General features: G+C 43.4%; 4 protein-coding genes across 8 annotated transcripts in view; 3 read left to right on the top strand and 1 right to left on the bottom strand.

Moving 5' to 3' along the window:
- Window positions 1-1,480, bottom strand: part of SLX4IP (SLX4 interacting protein) — a 225,776-nt gene extending 224,296 nt beyond the window's left edge. The window contains exon 1 of one of the 2 annotated variants that reach the window (XM_075563993.1): window positions 913-1,480. The gene's annotated coding sequence lies outside the window, so the exon portion shown is untranslated. The remainder of the gene's footprint in view (window positions 1-912) is intronic. The other variant, XM_075563992.1, reaches the window with a different exon arrangement.
- On the top strand, window positions 1,242-11,118 carry LOC142462276 (uncharacterized). 4 transcript variants are annotated; one of them, XM_075563997.1, is made up of 3 exons: window positions 2,156-2,284; window positions 5,732-5,885; window positions 10,907-11,118. In XM_075563997.1, exon 3 carries the CDS (start codon window positions 10,927-10,929, stop codon window positions 11,116-11,118), a length of 192 nt encoding a protein of 63 aa, XP_075420112.1. In that variant the 5' UTR covers window positions 2,156-2,284; window positions 5,732-5,885; window positions 10,907-10,926. The 4 variants fall into 4 exon arrangements, with proteins under 4 accessions (XP_075420111.1, XP_075420110.1, XP_075420112.1 ...); XM_075563996.1 differs by lacking the exons at window positions 2,156-2,284; window positions 5,732-5,885 and adding an exon at window positions 1,242-1,382; XM_075563995.1 differs by lacking the exon at window positions 5,732-5,885 and having other exon boundaries at window positions 2,154-2,284.
- Window positions 11,119-15,130: 4,012 nt separating this feature from the next.
- Window positions 15,131-15,493, top strand: LOC142462277 (uncharacterized). Its single transcript, XM_075563999.1, has one exon. The coding sequence runs from the start codon at window positions 15,131-15,133 to the stop codon at window positions 15,278-15,280; it is 150 nt and encodes a 49-aa protein (XP_075420114.1). The 3' UTR covers window positions 15,281-15,493.
- A 15-nt stretch (window positions 15,494-15,508) lies between these two features.
- On the top strand, window positions 15,509-23,177 carry MKKS (MKKS centrosomal shuttling protein). Its single transcript, XM_075563991.1, has 4 exons — window positions 15,509-16,493; window positions 18,793-18,968; window positions 19,822-19,932; window positions 20,970-23,177. Exons 1-4 carry the CDS (start codon window positions 15,509-15,511, stop codon window positions 21,408-21,410), a joined length of 1,713 nt encoding a protein of 570 aa, XP_075420106.1. The 3' UTR covers window positions 21,411-23,177.
- Window positions 23,178-23,388: the final 211 nt, after the last annotated feature.

The following is a 23,388-nucleotide window of genomic DNA, read 5'->3' as shown; positions in this document are numbered from 1 at the left end:
TATTTGCTTTATTGCCATATTGGCTTTATTATAGTGGCCTGGAAGCAATCCCAAACCATTTCCTGGAATGCCTGTCCTGCTCAATCCCTTTGCCTTGATGTACATGCAACCAGTTGGCACTGAGTTGATTCCCACGTATGCCGATGCAAACTGGGTTAAACAAGAACTGTGCCCCACACAGCTAATATATGTTGATTGTGTAGGGCATTGTGCAGCTAACCAAAAGGTCAGCGGTTCAAACTCAACAGTAGCCGCTCCGGTGAAGCGTTGAGGCTATCTGTCCAGGTAAGGTTTACAATCTCTGAAACGCTATGTGGGGATGCTAGGAGCTGGAACCCACTTAGAGGACCATGAGTTTGTTTTTATGGTCTGGTATTTCATATGGTATTGAGTGGTTGGTTTCTAAAATACAGATGGCGCCCCCAGAGGACACAACCCTCCAACAGTCCCCTTAGCAGAAGAGCACGTTCTAGGGCTGCCCTACCAACGAATGTCTAGCTTGCATTTCAATCACTGCCACTCAATGGATCCGAACTCAGAGCGCTCCTTCGGATAAGTGTGGTGAACGGCTGAATGAATGGGATGTAGATACAAACCCAAGCTATAGATGTATTTATATCACATCCCCCAAATGTCATATACTTTGATATACACACACCTGGCACATTCAGCTTATTAATTTGGTCTTTTTAAGGAATTTTCCAAACCAGTAATTCCATGAAGATCAGGCCTCCAGTACCCTTCTATTTAACGTCTTAGCTCTTTGAAAATAAAGAAGATAGAGGGAAGCAGGGAAAACTTGGAAAAGGCTCCGTATTTCAAAGTAAAACAAAACTCAGAGGGACGGGGCGGAGATGCAGCCACAGCTGGAGTGAAGACCTCCCGAGGTTGTCCTAAGTCCCATGGCCTTACCTAGGATGGTGGCGGGGTTTGGGTGCGGGCTTTTGACTGCTTTGTGACTGTCCTTGCTGTCTGTTCACGTGGCACCTGGCTGACTCTCAGGGCAACAGTCGGGAGCTCGGGGTGCTGGTGCTTCACACTCGCCTCCCCTTCCCGGGGTCTCCCCTTCCCGGGGCCTCCCCAAGCGCTTGGCGCGCGGCCGCTGCCCGAACCCAAGATGAACGCAGCGGCTTCGCCTCGCTCCGAGTCTCCGTCACGCCGGAAGGAGGCGCGGCGGCAAACCGCGGGCACCGCGGGGCGCCGGGACCTCGCCCCAAAGAAGCATGGCCTCCGCTCGCCACCTCCCGCCTTCCCAGGCGGCACCGAAACAATCATGGCGGCGCGCGCTTCTCAGCGCTTCAAACGGTGGGCCCATCGACAGCTGAGGAGGCCGGGGGACCCGCAGCACTCTCAGCGGCTCAAATGACCCAGACGGAAAAAAGGTAAATAAACCCAACATGTTTTGTGGAACGAAGCGCTTTCTGGCACCGAACTACTAACATAATGACGGAATGTAATCCTCAAAGCAAAGAAACCTAAAACATAGGCGGACTGGAGGCTGAGTTGGCTTTCACAATGCCAGAAATTTGTTTAACTTAATAAATAAAAATTCTGTGGAAACACAACTTCCGGAACCATCCGTTTAAATGAGAGAGGAGAGTATAATTTCTACCTCGACCTATAGGCAGGACGAGGAGGTACGGAGAAAATATCCAATTTGTGAAGGGCACTGAAGTAGACGACTTCAGTCTCCGTAAGCCCCCATTCGAATGGCGCTCACTGCGCATGCCTGCTCTCAATCCACTCTGGAAAATGACCACCGTGAGCTTTTTTTCTCCTGGGTTTGGAGGCAACTGCGAAGGAAGGCGGGGCATTGGCGCAACGCGAGAAGTCAGGCGGCTTGTGATTGGTCGGGCCGGGGAGGGCGGAAATCCCGGTTGACAACTGTCGGCTACTTTCTCATTTACTAGCTAACTGCTTACGCACCACAAGGTGGGCGTTGTGTCCTGACGAGCTGACTGACACATTAGTTTAATTTCTCAGTTTCAACAATGGGCTGAGATTGACCCCGAACAAACTCCGCCTCTCCAAGTCCCCGCCCCGCTAACGTGAGTCCCTGCTCCGCCGGGGTGTACTCGCTTAAGTTTCCTAAGAGCTTCGGCGAAAGCCCGGAGGAGCGGAATCTGAGCGGAATTGGATTCCAGCTGCGCAGCTGCGCAGCTGCGCATGCTCAGCCTGCCAGCGCCCGGCGCGGTGTGCCGGCCTCTGCGGGACGCCGGCGGAGCGCTCGGCCTTGCGACCTGCCTGCGGTGGCGGCCTTGGTGGCGGGGCAGTTGATGGGCAGGTGAGAGCTCTGAAACCTCCGGCGGAAAAGCCCGCTTTCTCCCCGGGCCGAGGGGCAAAGGGGAGGTGGGACCTGTAGGTGCCTCCAAACCCCCTTGGCTCCCGGAAGGTCGCAGGTGCGCTCCCTGAAGGGTACTTGAAGGCGGGGTCGAGGAGGCGAAAGACCTGTGGTACCATCACTCCGTGCAGGAAATACTTGCTGAAGAAACGAGTACGGATGGGGAGGTACTCCCATTTGCGTCTGCACTCGGAGGAGTACACGAAAAGGTGTATCAGTCAAAGCACGGATCGCACTGCGCCGTCACCTCGCCCGACCCCGTGACTCCTCCGTGTCCCTTCCTGTACCTGTGTCACCGAGAGGGCGCGCCGTGTGACCCCACGCTCGGTGCCGAGGCCACCCCCGAACCTGGAACTGGCTTCCAGATCGTGATACCTGCTAAAGCCACTTTTGTGAAAGCAAAAGCGGGACCTGCAGGACTTATCGACTTTCTGTGACTCAAGAATTCTTGAGAGAGAGGAGGTCCCTGGAGGCCAGGATGATCCTCCTCCCCAGTGGAGCCACCCCCCCCCCCACTGTAGCTATAGGGGTGACCTTTTATTGCACATCCACCTTCGCCAGGTGCAGTTTCATCCATTCGCTCGTTAACTTCCTCAGTACATGTAATAGATTTACCTGTGCTGAGTTAGCAGGCACAATGGGGGACCAGATGTGAGTGCTTCCTGACTGTGTGGAGCTTACGTGGTGTGGTCAGAGGGAAGACAGGAAGTCCATTGAGGAATGAATGACACGTTACCAAATTGTGCCAGGCTTTCTGGGGAGTAGATGAAGGACATTTGCATACAGCACATTTATTAGCCACTGCAGTGCAGTCAATTCGGACTCATAGTAGGATTACCTAGGCCCTAATGGATTGGAACCACGACCTTTTGCTGAGCGCTTTTATCACTGCCCCACGAGAGCTCCTGAGACATTTATTAGGGAAGGCTTTTTTGGATCACCTGTGCACAAAGGTAGAGCTGGAGTAGTACCTCAAAGGTGTCCCAGCGTGGAGTGAGGGACAAGCCTATAATGATGCCCCTTGGACCCGAAGGAGTGCATAACTTTTATTTATTTCCCCCCAGTCAAGGCAGTCCTCAAGGCTGAGTCCTGTCTCAACACTCAGAGCAGCTGGGGAAAGATACCTTTGTTTTTAAGAGGGGTGGAGGGGTCTATACGTATAACAATATCACATTCACTACACAAGTTATTGGGCCTTTGAAGGAAATAAATAGATGCATTAGACACTGGAGTGAGGGGCAGGGAAACTTTAGTTTGGGTGCCCACAGAAAGGTTTTCTGGGCAGATAGCTGAATAGGAGCTGAAGGATGAAAATGAGCAATCCCATGTAGAACGAAGGGAACACACGTTTCTTTTTTTCAGTTGTGCACTGAGAATATAGCAGTGAGGCTAAACAAAGGGCTCCATCCTTTGTCAAAGGGAGTGGCAGCTACCTTTATAGATACTCCTGTTACCGGAGGAGTCCGGTGGCGTAATGGTTGCCTATTGGGCTGCAATCTGCAAGGTTGGCAGTTCAAAACAGCCAGCAGCTCCAAGTAAGACAGAAAGACAGGGCTTTGTACACCCATAAACACCGTCTCAGAAACTCTTGGGGCAGTTCTACCCTGTCGTTTAGGGTTGCTTGCTATGAGCCAACATCAATGCAATGGCAGTGAGATTGGTTTGGTTTTTGGGTATTACTGAAGAAAATTGGGTAAATAAAAACTGCACGTACTTCAGACCAGTTCAGAAGAGAGGAAAATGATAGGTACAGTTCTGAACATGATTCAACTTGTTAAAGACGTTTAATCCACACATCATTTTTCATTTGTTATATGTACTTAAGCTCACTGTTTAATCCTGTAGTATTAAGGTTATCCCTTTCTTTTTCAAGACTGTATTCTTGTGGACAGGAACCATGCCTTATTCTGTCCTTGGTAGTTTCCCAAAAGCCTAATACCCTGCTGACACCTACTAGTCATTTAGTAAACATTTGAATAATACCAGTCTCACGCATGAAGGATCCAACTAATAAAGGATGTTGAAGTGAAAACTGATTAAGCCCTAAATGATGGAAAGAAGCCCCAGTGTTGCAAAAAGTTCAATGACTCAACCACTAACCTAAAGGTGTGTGGTAGAAACCCATCCAGAAGTGCCTCAGACAGAGGCCATTGTAAACACAGTGCCATTCCATCCTTTTAAGCATCTTCCTCTTTGACTGGTCCTCTCCAAAATGTTGTCCTCCAGAGACATGTCCAAAGCACCTGAGACAAAGTCTCGCCAACCTCGCTTTTTGAGGAGCATTCTGGTTGTACTCCTTCCAACACAGATTGGTTTTTTGCTTATTGGTAATCTTCACCAGCACCTTCGTTGAAAGACCTTATTCATTGTCCAGCTTTCGAATCTACATGAGGCCATTGAAGATAACCATCGCTTGAGTGAGCCTCGCTTCACTCCTAGGGATAGCATCTTTGCTTTGTAACACTTCAAAGAAGTCTTTGCAGCTGATTTGCCTAATATAATACATATCTGATTTCTTGACTTCTGCTTCCATGGGTGAAGAGAGTAGAAATCTTAAGGAAAATAAAAACATTGACGTTAGTCTTTCCTCCATTTTTTTCATGATGTTGATTATTTAAAATCTAGTTGTGAGGATTTTTATGTGGGTTTTTTTGTTTTCTGATGAAGTATTCCTACTGGAGGCTAGAAGTCTTTGATCTTCAGTGATTTCTTCAAGATTTCTCATACTGCAAGCTAGGTTGTGTTATCTGCATAGCACAGGCTGTTAATGAGTCTTCCGGGTTGATGCTGCATTCTTGATATGGCCTAGCTTCTTGGATTATTTGCTCAGCATACAGATTGAATAAGTATGGTGAAAGGATCCGATCCAGATGCGAATTTTTCCTTATTCTCAACCAGGCAGCATCCCCTTGGCGGGGGTGGGGAGGTTGAACAGCTACTTCATGGTCTGTGCAGGCTCCAGATGAGTACAATGTAATGTTCTGGGGTTCCTGTTCTTTTTTAAAACTTTTATTCCCATTCTTTACAACATCTTCCATAATTTGTTATGATTCACACAGCCAAAGTAGATTTAAAGATGGAGTTTAAAGGTTTTAAAGCTGTTATGTGAATGACTGACTACGTTATTTGAAAGTAGTGTGCTCTGTTGTGTAGACGCTGGAAGAATGAGAAAGGACATGGACTTTTTGTACTTTTAGATCAAGGGTGAGGACCTTTTTGGTTTTTGCCAAGGGCCACTTGGATATTTATAACACCATTCACAGGCCATATATTTGACCAATTTGACCAAGCATTTGATTAACTCACCCCTAATGTGGAAGCTGGAAATGCTGTTCTTTGGTGAGGTGGGTGATGTTAGCTGATACTGACGATTTCTTGGGCTTCATTCAGCCTTCAGGCTGGGCATTCCCCACCCTCTTAAAAGGAGAAAAATGGTCACACTGTGTTGAGAAGGAAGACCCATTAAGAGAGGGAGCCTGGAAATAATGAAAGAAAAGAGAAGGAAGCTGGAGCCTGAAGATGCAGTAGAAAGTGGGACTAGAGGGTAAGTAGAGAACTTAGAGGTGAATGTGGATGTTGAAGGCGTTCATACCCAGCATCCACAATCTTCTCAGTCTACCAGGTTATCTGCAGAAATATGATAGAGATTGAATTAGAGATTGCACAAATAGAAATGACCATTTAAGGATTCTGAGAAAACCAGAAACCCATTTAGGCATTGTTTGTAAGCACTGAACAAGGACCCCCGGTGGCATAGTGATTGCACTTTGGGCTGCGATCTACAAGGTCAGCAGTTCAAATCCACCAGCCATTCCCTGGGAGATAGACTGGGCTTTCTACTCCCAGAAAGAGTTACCGTGTTGGAAACTGACAGGAGCAGTGCAGCCCTGTCCTATAGGGTTACCAGGGGTCGACATCGACTAGATGGCAATGAGTTTGGAGTTTTGGAGGCATGCATCAGTCTGGTTCCCGGTGACAGATAGGGCTGTCTGCTCACATGAGGATTTACAGACCTTATATTAGGTGACCATGAATCGGAACTGACCTAACAGCCATGGATTTTTTAATGGGTTCAAAGCATGATTTTTTTTAAAGGCCTTGTGCAATTTGAATAAATATCATCAGCTATCACAGTCACAAGAGCTGGGTTAATTACTCGTTTCAACGTTCTTTATAATGCGCTCATGTAAGTTTCTTAAAACTTTTTTTTTTTGAGCAGAGCCGCAATGAAGACAAGATGGGGGCAGGTCAGGCTTGAGGAATTTATCTACCTTGCGCTGTATCCAAAAGAACAGCAGGTGGCGCTTAACAATTCCCAAAGTCCCTGCCAAGTCAATGGATGCCCTACGCCTGGGGGCCCTTTTACACTCTCTCCTTCCAGGTGCTTGTGGCCTTGATTTAGTCGTGGGCACTAGCAAAGCTCCAGGTGACTCATTAACAGGATGCTAGAGAACGGCTGCTTTGAATTTTCTAGGAAACGTGCTTGTCTTGTTTGCCCTTCTCCCTACTGTCCAGCTCCACCAAGAACATTTGAAATTGGAATGTAACAAATGAGAGGCCAAGGCCTTAACACTGGGGCTGGAAGTCGTATTCTCTGAAGTACAATGGCCAAGGGTAGCCAGATGGGGTCAGCCTGGTTTTTAAGCTGCCCAACTGAGCATAACGCCTCACATGTGAAGCATGTTTGTGGTGTTACATCTCAGGGCCTTCCTTTCTTGGCCTCCATATACACTAAGAAAGATATGATGCCTGTCATAGGGGCTATAGCTAGCTGCTCTATGCATTAATCTCTTGCTGTTCATTTTGTACCGAAAACTACGCTTAAAAAAATTAACTAAAAGTAGCCCAGCTAATCGCCATTATTGGGAACAAAATGAGGCTGTCTGTTCCTTTAACAATTTACAGCCTCAAAAACCGTACGTGACCTTGCTGTGAGTGGGAATGGACAGGCTTCCATGGTGTGGAGGGAATGGAAATTCCTAGTGAGCCGTTATTCTGGGTCCTTGGTGCTCATGGACAAATAAAAGAGAGTGGTGTAAGTGAATAGAAGTTCATGTTTCTCAGGGTGCCATCGAGTCCATGCCAACTCCTGGTAACCCTATGGGACTGTGTAGATCCAGTGTGCTCCAGACTGCATACAGTGCTTATGGGAGTAGAAAGCCAGGTCTTTCTCCCAAGGAGCAACTGGTGGTTTCAAACTGCTGCCCCTGTGCTTAGCAGCCAGGTGCATAACCACTACGTCATTGTTTAGAAGGCCGGAAGAATGCTGAATGCCGGGCACTAGCTTCAGGGGAAGGCCTTCCCCTCTCTCCTCTCTGGGAGAAAAATCTGCCTCGGCTCCTTTCTCAGTGCCAGAGTTCTGGTTCCTTGGGAGATCTCCACATAGCCTCTGCCCTGCTCTTATTTATGCTTGTTTGCGCTCTCTGGCTTTGCTTCTCCTTAGATCTCGGAGTGATTTGACTTAAGCCATATCCCACACTGATAACTTTGTTAGCATGACAAACTAGTTCCAAATAGGATTGTGTTAGTGCTTCCCTAACTGGGTGATACTGGAATGATCGATCCATCAAGGCTGCAACACAGGCACACACTTTATCCTGAATGATGAGTGTCTGTATCCCTGTGGTGTAGTGATTACGCTTTGGGCTGCTAACCACAGGGTCAGCAGTTTGTAACCACCAGCCACTTCATGGGAGAAAGATGAGGCTCTACTCCCTCCCATAAAGAGTTAGACTCTTGGAAACCCACAGGCCCAGTTCCACCCTCTCCTATAGGGTCACTGTGAGTCAGAATTATCGCAATGGCAGTGAGTTGGTTTATAATATAAAAGTTTCAAATTTCCGGGGGTTGGCAGGTGGGGGTGTGTGGTTGCTAGTAGTTTTTTCTGAAAAGGGAGGCTGTAGGCCAAATTGTTTTACGGATTATATCCACAGGTTAAAAAAAAAAAGACCCACTTGGATAAAAAAGAACTGCCCACAAAGGATTTCCAAGGCTGTAATCTTTATGGATGCCAGCTGCCACATCTTTCTCCTGAGGTTTTGTTGCTGGGTTTGAACTGGCTCTCTGGCCTCTACATGACCAGGACTCCATTCCGCAGTTAGAAGTGTCAGGACTCTAACACATCTTTTGAGGGATAAGAGTATGGTTGATTCCATTAAAACCATGGATCTATTTTTGAAGGCAGTAAACTCTTTGACCTTCTCACTTTTGGACAAAATGGTAGGGGGTCACAACCAACCTTTTTATTCCTGACATGAACAAGCCATGCATGATATTAATTAGTTTTAAAATAATGCTAGTTCCATCTTGCTGGGTGGATTTGAGTTGCATTGTGTGATACTTCGCTGTGGTTATCCTGATCATAGTCATTTTGTAAGCCTCTTAAAGGACCACATTAATCTGCAGAAAAGGTTCATTAGCCAAATCCATGTGTGAGATAATGGAGAGGTGGAGGAAATGGGACTTTCTGGTGTCAAGTAAACATTCAAGAAATTGATCATCAATTGGTCTACTGGGTTTACTGAGCAGGAAGTATTGGACTAGGCTTCAGGGATGGTGGGGAAATAATGAGTTTAAGTGAAAATAGAAGGTAACACCTAGGTTTAACTAAACCCAAAACTAGAGAGATGTAGATCCTCAAAACTAACTGAAAAAAAATACTAGACTATTATATAGAATATAAATAAAATGGAGCGCCTCGCTTGTCCTTAACCTTAATGAATCACCCAAAGATTCATTAAGTACAGGGGGCTGACTTGATACTGCCCTGAGGCGCTAGTTTAACTCTTCTTAAAGAGGGTTCAAGGAGCCCGGGCCATGCAAGCTGTTTGTAATCAGCTGCTAACCTAGAGGCTAGTGCTTCCAATCCATCCAATGGCTCTGGAAGAAAAACCAGTTAAGTTCCCATAAAGAATATAGTCAACAAAATCCAGTGGAACAGTTCTACTCTGTAACTTGAGACACAACAGCAGTGTGTAAAGGGCAGGTTCACAGTACGTGCTGTGAGCCTCAGGAGAAGAACAGTGCCAAACCTTCCTGAATATTGCTGTAGGTGCTTGTAGTTGACTTTCTGCCCTAATGTTCGTTATTAAGGAGTTGCTCCATCCCAACTCTATTGCTATTATTACTGTAACCTTTTAGCCAAACAGTTTTCTGTAGGCAGTCATTTCAAGTGGGTTCCTGATTGGCAAGATTGTACAGATAGGAGAAAGTGGGTAAGGTTGAATCTAATTAATAAAGAATATGAAATCATATCAGAAGCAAGGTGACCACCTGGGACATTAGTAAATACTGTGTGTCTAAGAGGAGCCGTAGTGGCAGGTAACCCTTACCTATCTCTTTAAGAGAGGATCCCGGGTGAAAGCTACCATTTGGACAGATGTCTGCTGAGAGCAAAAGCTCGAGCCCCAGAACCAACCTCAGTGCCAACAGGGCCCGTTCTCCTTTAAGGAGAGGAAGCCGAGTACATCTGTGCCTCTACCGCTAGCTGCCCAGAGGCCTGGAAAGCCGCTTCTCGACCCGGGTCAACAGTAGTGTGCCAGTGTGGTGTGGGTTTTGAGTTTAGTGTGAGGATCACCGATATAGGACTACTAGCTACCAAACACTAGTTCTAGAAATGGAGTTGCTCTCCTCCACGGTTTAACTTTCCCGAGAGTTGATGGTTCAAGAAAAAGCTGACAAGTGTTGAGTTGTGTTACTGCTCATGGAGACGTATCTGGTAAAGAGCAGAGGTGCCACCTATTAAAAACAGTGTGGCTTGATAACTTCATGCTGAGGAGGACAATTCCAAGTGCTAAGGTCACCTTAAGTATTGAGACTGGACATGTCAGACCTTCAATTGAAGGTGTTTTCTAAACAGAACGGCCACATGTGAGTCAGAACAAACTGGCTGGCTGACACAGCCTCTCCCTGTATGCCGGGAAAATTTAGGACCTAAGTTCCTGGTTGTCATTGTAAATGTATAGACAGCGCAGCATTTCATAATTATACCCCACATCTTACTGCATATTTCAGGTGAATCGTTTATTCTCCTTTTACCATCATGATGAAATATATGTTTCATCATGATAAAATATATTTCTAAAGGCCTAACTTCACTGTGGTTCAGAGAGAGTATGATTAGTAATTTATATGGAAAAATCACTTACGTAATGAGTGCTCGAGCCTCTCTAGTGTGGCTTCCCACTCCCCTTTTTGCCTACAGCATATCTTTTTTGTTGTTACGTAACACTGCAATTCTTACCATGTAGACTCGAGTATAAGCTGACCCGAATATCAGCCGAGGCACCTAATTTTACCACAGAAACTGCATTACACATGTGCTGGGAAAACTGGGCTTATACACAAGGATATAAGGTACTTGTATGTGCTAACAAAAAATGTTTACCTGTCAGCTGTCATGAGCGTTGTGGTTTACAAATGTATGAGGGGCTTCCAAAAGTTCATGGGAAATTCCATTTTCTTTCACTTGTGCTTTACCACAAGCTATTTGAAGCTCCTTGCCATTTGAGGGAGTGTTTTCGTTTGTGTGTGTGCGTCTGTTATTAACTGTTACCTTTTTCTTAGGTCCCTGAAGCTGAAGTACCATGAGCTTTCAGAACTTCTGGAGAGACTACAAAGTTCTGGTTGTTATGGTACCATTGATCGGGCTCATACATTTAGGGTGGTACAAAATCAAAAGCAGCCCTGTGTTCCAAATACCTAATAAGGACAATATTCCTGAGCCAGATAATCTGGCACTTCTGAGTCCTCTGAAGAGCAAAACCCAAGGGAAATAGCAGCCTTGCAGCCTTCAGGTAAGATGGATGCAATCTGCTGAACCCCTTAATATGTGCCAATCAGGGGGATCTTGATCTCTTAAAAGTGTATAACGCTCTAGCAAGACCAAACCCTAGGTGGCCAGTTACCTGTTGTTGTTGTTTTAATGACCCAATGACAAAATATTATCCTGCAATTGCTTCTACAACTACATGCTGCATAGGAACCTGTGATACTTGTTTAAAAGAGCAATTTCCAGGGAAAGGGAAAGCATAATCATCCCATTCGTCTTCCTGTTCCTTTTATTAGCGATGAACTAGATCATGAATGGTACAAAGCAGCCACTGACTCAGGCCGTAAATTATGTGCTAGTTGCCGGAGAGTCCATGTCAACTCGCGAGGGCCCCAAGAATGCGAAGTAGAACTGCTTTCCAGGGTTTGCAAGGCTCTGACCTTTCAGAAGCAGATTCCCAGGCCTGTCTCAGGAAGGGATGGGTGTGAGCTTTTCATGTAGCTTCACATTGAAGTATTTATACACCAATAGAGTCCCTAGGTGCTATAAATAGTTAAGGGCGTGGCTCCCTAAGACAGACCTAGGAGTCACTTATACCACCTAGAGCAGTGGTTCTCAGCCTTCATAATGCCATGACCCTTTAGTACACTTCCTCATGTTGTGGTGATGCCCCAACAATAAAATTATTTTCTTTGCTGTTTCATAACTGTAATTATGTAATTGCTACTGATATGAATCGGGCAAACCCTGTGAAAGGTTCGTTCAACCCCTGGTGGCATAGTTAGCCATTGGCTGCTAGCAGCAACGTTAGCAGTTGAAACCACCAGCTGCTCTGAGGGAGAGAGCTGGGCTTTCTGCTCCTGTAAGGCAGCGGTCACTGTGAGTAGGAACTTTTTGAGTTGTTAGGAACTCTGGTGGTGCTGTGCAATAAGCATTGGACTGTAACTGCACAGTTGGTGATTCAAGCCACCCCAAGGGAGAAAGGTGAGACTCAGAAACACTGTGCAGGGAGGGCCATTGAATGAGCAGTGAGTAGGGACTTCCTCACCTAGCTTAGAAGTCTGTTACTTGCAAAGGTCCTTTCCCGATATAAATCTAATTAATGCATTATCATCTGATCAAGACATTTGGTTACTTTTAAGAGTCCCTGTAAAAGGATATAATTTAAGATAAGTTTTTCTTATGCAGTGTTGTTTTAAATCAAGATTTTATTTTAGTTTTGAATGTTTTTAAAGGAGCAAGGGGCAAGCAGGGCTTTCAGAATTGGACTATCACTATACAAAGGAAGACTGTACATTATCAGGAAACTTAACACCTTAAAAAAGAGTAAGATGACATTTTATGTAAAGTGTATGTAAGGGGAATTTTAGTGGATATTAGCAGAGAGTTAAAAAGTTTACTGTGTATTTGATATTTATATCTAGATCATTATACATGCAGATGCATAGGTACTTAGGACATATTCAAGTTACCCCGTACCTTACTACCATCTGTTTGCTTCTTTTGTACATCTAATCAGTAAGATGTGCTGCATATGATGTTGCAGTGCATAATTTGATGACATCATTCAGAGCTATTCAAAGATCAGATTTATAGAGATACTGGTAATAAAAGTCAATAATAATGAAAACAAAATCATTTGACTTAGGTCAGAACCGAGTTAAGATGGACTTGGTAGAATGGAGCCCCATCAGAAGTCAGGAAACATCGTGTTTTTCCTTTAAGTGTAAGAAACCACACGTTGGGAGAAAAAAATATATAGAGTCTCCTTTTACAGAGTAAATACAAGAAATATTATTAATCATGGAAAGATTCATAGAAAAAAAAGTAAAACTGAAGTAAGAAATAGCCTCTAAAATGTTAGGTAAATATTTTAGAGGTTTTAGATGTCAACATGACAATAGAAGATTTACAGGCCAACGAAGCCGGTCAAGCAAGTGGTACAGGCACTTCCAGCAGGCTCGGGAAGCACAAGGAAAGCCAGATGTGGAATCTAATACTTAGAACCATAATCATGTTTCTGAATTTGTCTTTGAACATCTCTTCTTAGAAGCTGTGTGTGACTAGAGCAACAAATACAGTGACACTCATCTGTGTATAAGAAAGCTGTATATGAAGGAGTGTTTACATACCAGGGCATCCCAGCCCAGGCCACCCAGAGTGTGACACGAGTCCAAAAGTCCCTCTTCAGACCTTAGCCACATGCAGTGACAGAGACTGCAGGAAGAGCACCGGCTGTGGGGGCAGAGTCGATGGTCCAAGGTCGGTGGAAAGGTGGCAGGGTCAGTGGCAGAGTCCCAGCAAGCAGGCAGGCTAAGGGGCAGAAATAGTGGGGGGTTCCCAACGTCCTCCTTAGAGAGGCCAAGCCCGCGAGGAGGCATCACCAGGCTGTGACCTGCTAGGTTGAAGCCCCCACCTCCCATCCTGTACACTTTGATACCTCTTCAAGTTGACATAAAATCATATACCGGCCATGGAGGTGGTTTGTTGGAATCAGGAGCCAAGCAAAGTTCTTATATTATTATACTTGGTAGAAATGTGTCTTTTCATCAATTACACTTCCTCTTCTCGTTAACCGTTTTCTAATTTTCCACATTCTGGATTTGACTGATCATGACTTCATTTGTCATTTCCTATAAACTGGTATTTAGAATCACATTGTTTTACATATAACGTGATTGTTCCACGTTCATTGTTACGGAGGTTGGGTCTAATATCTCAAGTATGGCGTTTCCACGGATCCTTTACGGAGTGAAGTACTAGCATCTTTTGGTTGTCCAGAGGAGCCAGGGTGGCCCTGTGGGACAAGTGTTGAGCTGCTAACCACAGATTGGAGATTCAACCCACCAGCAGGCCTGCCAGATACAGATGAGAGCATCTGCTTCTATAAAGACGTACAGCCTTGGAAACCCTACAGAAGAGCCCAGTGGCTCTGAGTTTATTTTTGTTTTAGGCTAAAAGTAATTATCGTCATCTATGCTGCATACTGCTCGATTGGCTAGAAAAAGTAGCGTATTCCTGAGCATAATAACAGGCCAAACCTTCACCTCCAAAGGACCACGTGTCAACAGAGGAGATTTATGACCTGACTTTTTTTTTATTATACATTATTGAAGTGTAAGAATATTTCGCCTCACGGTATACTATTTACAGCCTTTTTAATAATGATCCATGGTTTATGATAAATGTTACATTATTCAGCTCCTTTGTGGCTGCCGGACAAAACAGATCCCATTTTTTCTTTAGTTACTCAAAACATCCCTTGTTTTATTTATTTATTTTTGTATTTTACTGTCATTGAGTTTTTGTTTTTGTATCAAAGGTTTGAGTAAGGTTGATTGGTTAACATTTCAAAACTGGAAATTATTTATTTTTAGAGTAAGACTTCAGAAAACTAACTCTGACATTAGCCAAATATTTAAAGTCTGGTTTGATTTTTTTGGATACCGTGTGATGTGCAGACTTGAACGGATAGAGATGATGCGGTTGTGGGTTCCTATAGTAGGCATGCTAACAGGTGTTCTGCTTTGCTAATTATTTCCAAGTGGAATTTTATTCAAATGCACTTCTTTCTAGATCTAAGGTTTCCAAGAACATCAGGGTTAAAAAATAAATCTTGATGTAAGAGAATTTTTTTAAAAAGCCTTGGAGTCTACTTTTGAAACTTGGACCAAATTCTGTTTAAGTACTAAAATGTGGAAAGAATATTTTATTAGCCATACATTAAATCTTTTAACTATTGTACATGCTAGAAATTTCTAAATATGAGCAGTTTTTCTTATCTAGATTCACATAAAAATGAAGGCATAGTCCATCTGAGTTGATTTTTAGTTTACATTTTCTGGAAACTGAATAGCTTCCTACTGCCAATCAGCTGTTCCCTTTTCTAAAGGCAGCACTGGACATTAAAATAAGTTAATAAATAGCAACCTTAAAGTGATTTTGGTGGCATTACCGCTCTAAAATGGTTTCTTTTGTATTTGTTATAGAACTGCGCAGCTTTGAATCAGCTTGGAACTATGAGAAACATCAGTTGGATCAGAAAGAACTGGCTTCTTGTCGCTGGGGTGTCTTTCATAGGTGTTCATCTCGGCACATACTTGATACAGAGGGCAGCAAAACACTCTGCAAGATCGCAGGCTGGAGACAAGCAGAAGAGTATTGAATGAAGTGAAATGAATACTTAGACTCAGTACGGTGTCATGAAATCCTTACATGCTAACCAGCTTTGTAACCATGCAACTACTTAATTTTACAAATATACAGTGTTTCCTATTCAGGCTTTGATTTTTAAGGAATACATATTCTTTACTTCCAAAACCCCTGACGGGGTATTACATTTAAAAACATCATTACCAAAATAAAAGCTGTCTTCCCAAGCCACGGCCTGAAGTGAGATGTCTCGTTTTGAAGCTAAAAAGCCCTCGGTGTGCGAAAGTGACCCGCTGCAGAGTGAGAGAGTCAGGACCACACTTCCAGTCTTAAAAGGAATCGTCACGTCATGCTATGGGCCTTCAGGCAGGCTGAAGCACCTGCACAACCATGTGGGAGGGCATGTGTGCACAACATCACAGTCATCAGCCCTGCTCGGTCGCCTTTCAGTCACCCACCCCGTATTAAAGATCCTGACCTCTTCCATGCAGAATTTTGTGTCGTGCTTCAGTGACTGTGGCTTATTCATGACCATTCTTTGCTGCAACCTCATTGAAAATGGTCAGGGACTAGACCTGGCACGCACCACTGTCATTGAAGCAAATAAGCTGCTTTTGAGGCTCTGCACCACTTATCTCAAGTCTGAGGTCTGTGGTTGCCGGATCCCAGTCGACTTCAGCAGTACCCAGATCCTCCTGTGCTTGGTGCGCAGCATACTCACCAGTAAACCTGCCTGTATGCTCAGCAGAAAGGAAGTAGATCACATCAGCGCTTTAGTTCTGAGAGCCTTCTTGCTTACTATTCCAGAAAAGTCCAAAGACAGCATCATTTTAGGGAAGAGCGTAATTGTCCCTTTAAAAGGTCAGAGGGTTCTGGACTCTACCGTATTGCCTGGAATGCTCATTGAAATGCCTGAAGTTCAGCTGCTGAGGATGTTGCCCATCACAGACTCAAGTGCCCTGAAGGTGGCACTCTTTTGTGTATCTTTATCTGGAGATGTTTCTGACACTGGAGAAGGAACTTTGGCAGTCAGTTACGGAGTGTGCCTAGAAAGGGCAGTCCTGGACCAGCTGCTTGACCTAGGAAGGCAGCTGGTTAGGGACCACGTAGGTCTTGTCATGTGCCAGAAAGTTATACACCCATCTTTGAAGCAGTTTCTCAGTAGGCACCATGTTATTGCCATAGACAGACTTGGAGTAGCTTTAATGGAACCACTGAGTAAAATGACAGGTAAAACAATCTCAGCTTTCACCCCAACAGTTGACAATGGTCACACTCTGAAACAGATTCTTGATGTGTGCATGGGCCTCTTGAAGAATTTGAGAAATCAACCTCAAAGCACAGGCACATAGCATTTATGGCAGCAAAGATTGATCTGTACCATCCACTTAAAAATTAAGGGATTGTGGACATTTTCCACATATTTCTGGCCCACAAATGTACTTAAGAGTCATAATCTAAATCTATTAATAGTCTCCAGCTGTTTTACAGGTTATTTAGAAGTTTAGCATCCTCAAAATCATCTTTCCCGCTTCACGCCCTAAAAATGGAATTTTACAAAACTCTTAAGTCACGGCGCTCCAAAGTTGCTTTCCAACCAGAAAGGAGCTTTGCAGAGAGAATACCTTTCCTTCACTTTCTTCACATGCCCAACCAACTAGTGGGTAAATAGTAGATCCTCGTTAGATTTGAGGGGATGGGGTACATCCGCCTACTCTAGATAGCCTGACACTTCACAGCCGAGCTTCAGGACAAGGGCCAGTTTTTTCTTCTCAGCACTTAAAACAAGACTGGCCAATAGTACATGTTCTATAAAATCTGTTGACTAATATTTAGTCACCTAGACTATTGGAAATACACAGTATGCCACAAAACCACATTAAAATCAAATATTTTCACTGCTGACAATTCAAACGCATAGTGACCCTATAGTTAGGCTGGAATTAGACATCTGAACAAGCTAGAAGCTGACATAAAGGGTCTTCGTTATCACTTCAGTATCTACACTGAACAACCTATCATGAAGAAGATGGCTTAGTTCTGCATCGGCTGTAGTTTTTAAGTCATTAGACAAATATTAGGCCACTGTTGAATTCACGGTTATAAATCACCAAAACGGTATTTATGCCAAGTGCTGAATACGCACTCTCCCTGGAGATCCTGCCTCATGTTATCGTCCAAGTGTCAACTGACCCTCAGTAGAAAGCATCTCTCTCCCTTACTCACTGCTGTCGGGTGGCTGCCCGCTCCTGTTGACGCTGTAGGACAGGGCGGAACTGTGTTGAGCTTTGCGAAGTAGAAATGATGGCGCTAACAGCTGTAGCGTCGGCCACCCTGGGTCTCAGGAGCTGCGCTTAAATAGTGGCTTGAGTGGTGTGTGGGTGACCAGCATTTGTGAAGACGTAGTGGCCTTTTTCACATGTTTGATTTATTTGTGAAATGGGCATTATCGCCATTTTACTTTCACACTGGAATGGCTGCGTGGAAAGTTAAATGTCTCACTTAACATCTGGTCCCTGATAAGCAACAAAGCTGATAAGCCCAGCCCCAATAAAATGATTTTTAAAAAAACTGATAAGCCCTTCCTTGGTTTCTCTCATAAAGTGACAGAATGATATTTAGGGTCTTTGCTCCCCACCCTCTCCCTCCCCTTGAACTTTAGATCACTCTCGGAGCCTTTAGAAATAAAGGATATTCACAAAAGGGGGAAATCCTAGGTAGTCCCTGGGTTTCTACACAGTATATAGGCCTAGGAGTGCTTTTAGGCATCGTTCGTTAACCCTGTCTGCGAAGAAACTGCTTAGTTAGATTTCCTCTTCAGATTTTAAACTCTCATTGTTACTTTATCTGCTGGAAGCCGACGTTGGGTTTTATTTTTATTTCTGTTTTCTTAACATTAGCTTCCACTACACTTAAGATTTTGGAAATACTGATCTCATATATCATTAATTTGTGAAAGTTTATTATTTGACCTGTGCATGATGCAGGACAGGGAAAAGCAATCTATGAAACAAAAGCAGAGGGAAGGGATCTTTGTATACTTTGGCATAATTGATGTGATAACTTACGTCCAAATAATTACTACGCAAAATAAAAAAGGGTGTGCACTAAATACATCCCCAAAGGAATCCAACTACCAGGCACACTTGCTAGCTTGATTGGCGTGTTTTATAGTCAAATAATAAAATAGCCTGTCTCTCCCTTTCACCATTCTTGCCAATTAGCGGTGTTCTTTTGGGGTCTCTGAGTCCCTGAGTGGTCTTCCGTAGGCCTGGACTTCAAAATGTGTTTGTACTCTCTAGGGAAAATACAAAATAGCTTCCTACAGATTTTCAGAGTCTGGAAATCAAAGTTGAGGATTTCTGCTTTATTAGTCATTTTAACAACAGACTACGACACATTTACCCTTCATATTTTAAATGCTATGCCTGGTGAGATTTTTATATTGAGGAATAATTCAAATTTTAAAAGGTTGTCTATTTCAACTTTGTTCATTAAATTTTGTGTGTTTTCTACACTTTAAAACCAGGGTCACAGGCCATTGGTTCCCTAGGTTCAGTCTCTCTCAGTAGCTACGGAAGTGTAAAAGATTTGTGCTCGGCAACATTTGGCTCCAAACACTTTTTTCATCTCATTCCTAACGAAGTGACTGTCTCCAGCTTGCTCCTCTGCAGCAGAAGCGACACCTCCTGGGAGGAGTTGAAGGTACACAATAAACACAATTCCACATCTAAGTGCCAAGGCAGGAGTTAAATGATCACTTCAATGGACACATTTTTCTTTACGTCATCAGTCATCAGTAAGCCGTACTTTCTTCCCCAGACCCACATTACTTCGCTCTGTGGTCTAGAAAATGGGAGAGGCAAAGTTACAAGTATGTGAATGTAACTGCCTACTGGAGCTTAGGATTCATACGCAACCTAAAGGTCATTGGCCTGTGGGAACTTTTCCTATGAACTCAATTTGGGTTTATGGATACTCTTTGATACTGATGTGTATGAATAATTCATTTAGAAAATTAGTTTCCCAGTTAGTGCCCATCGGCTTTTTTGTAGCCCAGTATTCTCTACCAGGGCTAAAACATGCAACTTAGTAAGGTAAGTGATAATTGGACTAGTCACAAATGGAGGTAGATTCATGTCTGCTCAAGGATATGTCCGTGGTGAATATTAAGTGTCAGTGTTTGGTATTCGTTAGTGCTAGGCTGTAGTTGCAGTCTTCCCAGGGCAATTAAAACAAATGCTACATTATTTATACAACCAATTTATTTAGACGGAAGACATACTAGCCAGTGTTGACCCTGATATTTTGAAGCTGTCAGTTTGTGGATCTCAATTTGAAGAGCTAACTGTGTGAAGGAACGTGGTCACCAGGCCCCATGGAAACAAACATCTGCCTAAAGTACCTTGAATATTCCCTTCCCTTCTGAAATGTGTTCATCATTTAGAACCCCGACAGCATTTGTCTTGCTCTTTTGCAATGAAAATCAGGTTCTGAGCACTCTGTTGCTTATATTTCTTCATGTAGGAGAATGCCTGATGATTCGTTTCTCTTTTAGCTCACGTGTCAAACAGCACTGCATGTCTTGCAGTTAACCGTCAAGGACCCATTTGCTTTCTTGGGAGGTGGCTGTACTGAAACTCATTTGGCTGGATATATCAGACACCAGGTAGGATGGATGACTCTTTACAGATTATCTGAATTCCCAGTAACTTGTACTTTATGAAATAATGAGCCAAATTGTAATACCCGGAAACTTTTCATGTGTAATCCCTCAGAGGTATTTGAAAACACTTGAGAAAAATATATAAAATACTGAAATGATTCATTTATTGCTCTCATCTTCTGTGATCAAAAAACCCCAAAACTTACTGTGAAATAAGTGAAGGTTTACAAAGCATCATCAGTTTCACACTCAATAATTCATATCCATTGTGTTCTGAGTATTAAATTCCACTTTCAGTTTTTAATTGGTATCCCTCTATGACCTATGTCGATTCCATTAATTCAAGTGGGGAGAATCTAGGTAACTTCATTTCCTGACTAGCTTTGATAAGCTTAGTGCACTGTATTCCCATTACTTAATAGATATTCACTTACTTTATCTGAAAATAGATTTAGAAAGGTGGAGCTATGTCCCAGACACTTGCTGTTGATCCTCTGAATAAGCTGGTTTGTTATCAGTGATTTTCTAGTGCTTCCTGGTTGGACATTGGGGGTTGGAGAGACTATATGCTCTGTGGTACATCCCCAAACTCTGGTAAACTTGGCAAAGGAAGCTCCACATCCGTGAAGTAAATAGAACATTGTTGTTAGTTGCACTGAGTGGGTTGGGACCCTCTTTGCAGATTACCTGAATTCTGAGTTGTCCAGCAGTCAAATGAAATGTTGCCAGTCCTGCGCCGTCTTCACAGTGTCTACTATGCTCCAGGCCATGGTATTAGCATCGACAGAGTAAAAACTGAAACTATCCCTGCTGAGTAGACAGTAATGTACAAACAAGGGAAAGTTATCTGGAGGCAGGAGTTGTGGGATAGAATTTTGAAGAAAAGGTGCTGAAGAGCTGTTGAAAATTATGCAATAGACATCTTATCTGGTTCAAACTTTCTAACCAAAAAGTAAAAAATGTTTTCTGGAAATTCTGCATAAAAAACTGATTTTTAATATGCATTATTCACTATGTGTTGTTAATGGTGTTCTCTTTAGACTCTGCATGAGCCAGGAAGCATTCTCAAGGGTGATGGATGTACTCAAACAGAACTTCAACTGGTTGCTGAAGCCTTTTCCAGAGCTCTAGAATCACTCGCTGGCTCCTTAGAACATGATGGAGGTGAAATGCTCACTGACATGAAGTATGGACACTGTTGGTCAGTTCAGTCCCATTTGCCCGCTGCTGTTAACTGGCCAGATTTGCTTTCAAGCTGCGGTTGTGGATCACTCAGTAGCGAGGAACAACTCAGCTGGTCTTACTTAAAAGGCAGTCATCATCCTTTCATGCCACAAGCCTGCCTGCCCCAGGAAGCTGCCTCCTCATCCAGCGACCTGACTTTGGACTGTTATACTGCTAAGCTTAATGGTCTACAGGTGGCGGTGGAGACAGCTAATTTGATTTTGGACCTTGGATATGTCATTGAAGACACAAACTGATAGAAGAAGAACACATGTACAGAGCAAAAATAAACCTAGCCCGGTGTCAATTAAGAAAAATGTTCAGTGTGTTTGTTCTCTTGTAAAGACCTGTTCTGCATATTCTTACAGATGATTCATAAAGTTCTACATATGCTTGTTTGAGGAAAATGTCTAACTCTCGATAGAAATGGAAAAAAGTAATAAAAATATGGACCACTTTATTAAAGATATCCTCATCTTGATGTCTTCACATATGTTGTTTTGAATGTTTTTGTTGTAGTTGCTATTTTGACATTTTAAGTTAATACAGAGTGTTTTTTTTAATTCTTAATCCATGCTTTTGGATATACTTACTTCGGATATTTTCTGTTTAAAAATAATCGTTGTTTTTTGCTGTTATCAAGTTGGTTCCAATCCGTAGCATCCCTGAGCACGACAGCAAAACCCTGCCGAGTCCTACACCACCCTCACAGTGGTCACCTCTGAGCTCTTTGTAGCCACTGTGTTGGTCCATTTGGTTGAGAGTCTTCTACTTTTTAACTCCACCAAGTTGTGTTAGGTTGGGTTTTCTAGAGAAGCAAAATCAGTGATGCTTGTATGTGGTTGTATGCAGAAAGAGTTATGCCGAGAACTAGCTCGCATGGTTGTAGCAGTCGGTAAGTCCAGCGTGGTTCCGGTCAGACTTCTCCTGACTTGTGAAACTGGTGAGAAAGCAGTGGGCTGATGAAGCTGGAGTGTGATAGGGAGGCGAGTGATCAGTGATTAGATAGAGGATCTAGCTCCAGTAAATAGTGAGGGGCCAAAGAGAACCCCGCTCTGCTTAGAATCTCTCTTGGATACTAAGGCCACACTCCCAAGGAGGTGGCATCTAGCTGCAGCCTAATGGATAGGTTGGGGTCCACCTGACCTGTCCACAGCTCTTTAACCAAACATAATCTCCAAAGACTCAGCAAATGCTCTCACACTAAGTCCTAGCTCCAATTAAAAGCCATTAGTTCTGACATCACAGTCCTGCTTGATATTCGCCCTTGAGAAGGGAGCACAGAAGATACAGGTGCTACAGCAAAGTATGGTAGAGAAATTAGATGGTGCCCAGCTATCAGACAAAATAGTCTCCATCTAATTGAGATGTCAACTAAGTCCACATGGCTGAAGCACACCCACAGCAGTGACCAGAGGATTGTAAATCATGATCCAAAGGAGAAGGAGGCAATATTATCCGAGACTAAATTGTGAGAATCTGGTTTGTAGAAGGCTGTGGATGACGATGGAAGCCCAAGATACATTGGTGATCTGTACACAGGAAATAAGCCTCCAGAGATTTCCCTCTATTCATAGTAGAGGGAAGGGAAGAAGCTGGTTACCAAACAGTACATTGGAGAGATGACTGTAGATCAAAATGATAAACCTGATGTGAACAGTTAACACTTTGTCAGTTGATACCCTGTCTGAAGCACGTGGGGCCTGATCTGGTTGCCAACATTGTCTGTGTTTTGTTTTTCATATTGGGGTTTATCTCAGATGTATTCTTTCATTGGGGATAGCACTCTTGAATTTTGGTTATATGTATAATTTTGGTTATATGCTTTTCGGTGTACGAAACCCAGGATTGATGAACCAACAGTGAGTGGAATAAGGGTTCCTGGGGGTGTAGTGGGGAAGAGGGGTAAAGGGGATATGATATCGGAGAGTTCAAGAAGGAAGAGGATGTTTTGAAGCCGATGTGGTGGCAATTGTACAATATTGTTTGATGTGATTGAACTATGGAATGATAGGAGAGCTCTATTATCTCCCAATAAAATGATTTTGGAAAAAAGACAGATAAATAAATAAATAAAATGATTTGTTTTGTAAAAGAAACAAATACTTTTACTTGTAAAATAAAATATTTGTACATGATTAATTTTATGAGGCACAATAAAGTCAAATATTTAAAGTAAAAAATTAAATTGTAACTAACATGGTACAGCTAACATGATTTGTCTAATATGATACA

This window comes from Tenrec ecaudatus, chromosome 12 (genome assembly GCF_050624435.1).
Source record: "Tenrec ecaudatus isolate mTenEca1 chromosome 12, mTenEca1.hap1, whole genome shotgun sequence".
In the NCBI taxonomy this organism is placed as follows: domain Eukaryota; kingdom Metazoa; phylum Chordata; class Mammalia; order Afrosoricida; family Tenrecidae; genus Tenrec; species Tenrec ecaudatus.
Note: the sequence above shows the minus strand (reverse complement) of the source record. Positions and strands in the feature narration are given on the sequence as shown.

Bases quoted from the DNA above. Each gene is read 5' to 3' on its own strand.
- LOC142462276 (XM_075563996.1), top strand. From the start codon at position 10,927: ATGAGCTTTCAGAACTTCTGGAGAGACTACAAAGTTCTGGTTGTTATG.
- LOC142462277 (XM_075563999.1), top strand. From the start codon at position 15,131: ATGAGAAACATCAGTTGGATCAGAAAGAACTGGCTTCTTGTCGCTGGG.
- MKKS (XM_075563991.1), top strand. From the start codon at position 15,509: ATGTCTCGTTTTGAAGCTAAAAAGCCCTCGGTGTGCGAAAGTGACCCG. The intron at 16,494-18,792 runs GTAAAACAATCT...CTTTAAAACCAG, and splicing joins ACCACTGAGTAAAATGACAG to GGTCACAGGCCATTGGTTCC. The intron at 19,933-20,969 runs GTAGGATGGATG...TGTTCTCTTTAG, and splicing joins CTGGATATATCAGACACCAG to ACTCTGCATGAGCCAGGAAG.